Source organism: Mya arenaria, chromosome 2 (genome assembly GCF_026914265.1).
Source record: "Mya arenaria isolate MELC-2E11 chromosome 2, ASM2691426v1".
NCBI lineage: Eukaryota > Metazoa > Mollusca > Bivalvia > Myida > Myidae > Mya > Mya arenaria.
The window spans coordinates 61,167,538-61,171,042 of NC_069123.1; the positions used below are offsets into that span (position 1 = coordinate 61,167,538).

The following is a 3,505-nucleotide window of genomic DNA, read 5'->3' on the forward strand; positions in this document are numbered from 1 at the left end:
AATACATGTATATGTAAAAGCTTTTTTTGCAACATAATTTCTGCGATCTAATTTTTGTCAGCAATCTTATATAACTGGTGTCCATGCATTCTCGCAGAAACTGGATCGTTCCAAGACAAACATAAATTTTTTTGTCAAAACGTTCAATCTGTGAGAGTGCAGCTTTTATCACCCAAAATGCAAATGTCTTAAAAATTGACATGAATTTATAAAAAAAAGAATTGTGCGAAATATAAGTAATATGTTTGTGCTATTTAAGTCTTGTTATGTGACGCCCATAAATCTCAAAATCGTAAGATCTTTTGTACCAACGTTGAGCTCATATGCATGCATATATATATAGCATGTTAACGTGATCAGCACGTGTTCATATTACTTTATCAGGATATTATGTATACAAGTATATACTATATAAACCTGTACAAAGACTGGCGTGATATTTTAGCGTAAATTTATTAACAAGGTCGTCCAAAAAACACCATCGTTTGTCATTATGACATGTATATATAATTTTATGTGTCTCTGCTCTGACAGACGGCGTTAACAACGATGTCTTTGTCAAATGAATAACTTTGAAATGAAACTAAACGAAACGTGAACGAATGATGGAATGCGAACAATAAATAACATGCAAACATATATACAGATGACAATGAATGATTTGAACACGCTGAACACGTGAAATTATCAAAATTGCCTGCCAATCGCATGCAGTCTCAAATAAAATTACATGTAATTGCATCTTTTCACAATGTTGTGGAATATTTTATATAATAATAACAGCAACAATATGTTGCCTTCTCAAATACAAACAAGTCTTTGGCACCATCAGTTTTCGTGACCTTATACTCAAGGTGAAGGTCAGCCGCTATGGTAACGGTCACGAATACTTCCTTTGCAGCGCGTTCTGTCCTGCCGCGTGGGGAGTCGTCTGCACCTTCGCCTGTCGTTCAAGTAAACAGTCCTCAAGTTACAAGCATGCTCGAAATATTTGGAATACTCAAAAGAGCACTGACTGATTTTCTGCGCTATGTCCCAAAGCTCGGTGTCATCTTCACTAGGGATAATTCGGGACATGTGAACTCGATTTGACAGAGTTTCATAAAAGTTAACGTCGGCTGCGCATGAAACACGTTTCCTTGCCGCATGCTCGCCAACACGTCGGCACCGCCTCGCCGACGGGATGAAAACCCCGCCATCATCATCCGCCTCTGATGAATCAACGATTTTAGCCTTCACCAGATGATGGGGGTCGATTGCGCTCACTGAAAACAACGTCATATGCGTAATGTTTAATCAAATAAATAAACTAGTTATTTATGACTCAGTACTCTACGAAATGGCCTGCTGCTTCAGCCAATCACTGTCATAGCTTGTTGATTCATGATTGTTAAAGTATGGGATTGATATCATGACTGGAAATCACACAATCACATGCAGGCCTATCCTTTCAGTTTTGAGAGCAGAATCTCGACTAAATACTTTCAAAAAAATCCTGGTTGACTTTCAAACTTCTCCGAGAAGATGAAAATCCTCTTTGTATAAATGGTTGAACTATTAAACGTCGATGGCTTTCTTTCTTTTTAAAAAGTTTTTTGTCGGTCGCCAGTGTAATTACATATTACAGTTTCTGGTGTAACATTTGATATTTTGGGAAATAGTATTTTAAAACATGCACAGTTTTTCCTGAAGCAAATTTTCATGGAATTAGTTATTCGATTAAAACTTGTCTAAGAACTCAGTATCCATATTTTCTTTTTATATGCAACAGGAAAAAATACCCTAGAAGCTAGTTATTCTCAGTATTTGAAGAGGAATAATTAGTCCATAAAACAAGGTCGCGCTTACTGGTGCCAAGAAAATCAGCTGCTGTTGAGGAAGAAAATGTTCGCACTCATATCTAGTTCAGTCGTTATAATATATGTTCGAATAGTTTACAACCTCTTCGATCTGAAAATTTCATGATTGAATTGTGTAAGCATTTTTTTTTAAGAATTAAAGCACATGCGGCGCACATGCACGGTCCATTTGATTAAAAAATAGCCCGAAAGAACAGTTTCAAGAACAGAAATTGAGTAATATTTAATTAAAAAAACTATGAAACTAAACCATGGCAGAACATTTCTAGAACGACACACCGGCATCTATTATATTCGACATTTATGGTTGAATTTTTAAAGATGTATTTAGAAATACATTGAATATTAACAGTAAATATTAACGCTTACGTAATTGAATAAATAAATATAAAAATGCTTTGATTAAATAAATTCTATGAAATAATTACCTGTAAAGGCCAATCCCAGCATCAAGATGCATGTGGCCACAGATACAGATACTTCCATGGTAGACAATAATTATGATATGCAGCTCGCTCTGTTGGTCGATGGGTGATTGATAATTTCTCTCTATTTCTCTCCTGAAGAATTCCGGCTTTTAACTTCTGTCAGTTTCCTCCACCTTTTACACGTTAGAGTTTTGCAAATAAAAACAACTGTTTGAAGCCTTCTTCCAGTGTCTTAAATATATACTTACTGCGTTTTCTCACGCTATCCGGCCTATCATTCTGGTATTTGTATTGTTGAAGTTAGAAATTAATATCTTAGATATCAAAGCAATCTGTTGATATGTGTCAGGTGACAAATCGTACGATGTTAGGCTTGTTACTTCAGCACTAGTTACAAAATGCAGTGTTTTCATTCACCTGTAATAGTTCAGTAGCGACTTAAGGCACTTTATCCGGTGTTAGCAGGTTAAGGTCACACGATCACAACAACCGGATTATATTTATGTCCAAAACAAATAATAAACACTTGGTAGAAAATAACAAACTTAAGAAGTGTTTATGAGGTTTGTGGGTTCGCTAATATCATAACACAAATGAATGCCACTCCTTACTGTTCATTCATACTACGTGTATAAACTTCCTTCGCGTCCCAATGGCGCGTGTCGAGCAATCGAACGAGCGAGTCGCGTGAGTTGATCGCAACAGCTGATTGGCTGACAAGATTGGCTAATTTAACTCGGGTACTAGGATATGGGTGATGTAACTATGTTTGTTTAAAATGATTCATTTCACAACTATTGCAATATCTCCGGCAATGGACAAGCTTCTTTTTTTTTAAATCCAACAAAAGTAAATCTGTGTAGAGCGGTGCCTTAATAAAGCCATACATATTCAGATGTGCCACCTTAAAGCAGGGTTTGTTCGCTTGCGCGTCTGTATCCTCATTCGAATAAAGTGTTTTGATGGAATTATGATATTGACATTGGCACACGTTAAAACCTGGCTATCAGTGTTACGGGTACATTCCGATGAAAGCTAATTTCACGTGCATTCAATGCTCGTGACGAGGGCGGAAAATAAACACAATTTAAGATAGTCAATAACTTGTTTATTTCTTTAACAACGGTTACAACGGGCAATATATCAGTTGTATATATATATATATATATATATATATATATATATATATATATATATATATATATATATATATATATA

The 3,505-nt window shown here is 35.6% G+C and overlaps 1 protein-coding gene across 1 annotated transcript; it reads right to left on the minus strand.

Annotated features, from left to right (window-relative positions):
- Positions 1 to 434: 434 nt before the first annotated feature.
- On the minus strand, positions 435 to 3,201 carry LOC128243521 (uncharacterized). Its single transcript, XM_052961341.1, has 2 exons — positions 2,288 to 3,201; positions 435 to 1,265 (listed from the first exon to the last, which is right to left on the minus strand). The coding sequence occupies exons 1-2, from the start codon at positions 2,343 to 2,345 to the stop codon at positions 862 to 864; spliced, it is 462 nt and encodes a 153-aa protein (XP_052817301.1). The 5' UTR covers positions 2,346 to 3,201; the 3' UTR covers positions 435 to 861.
- Positions 3,202 to 3,505: the final 304 nt, after the last annotated feature.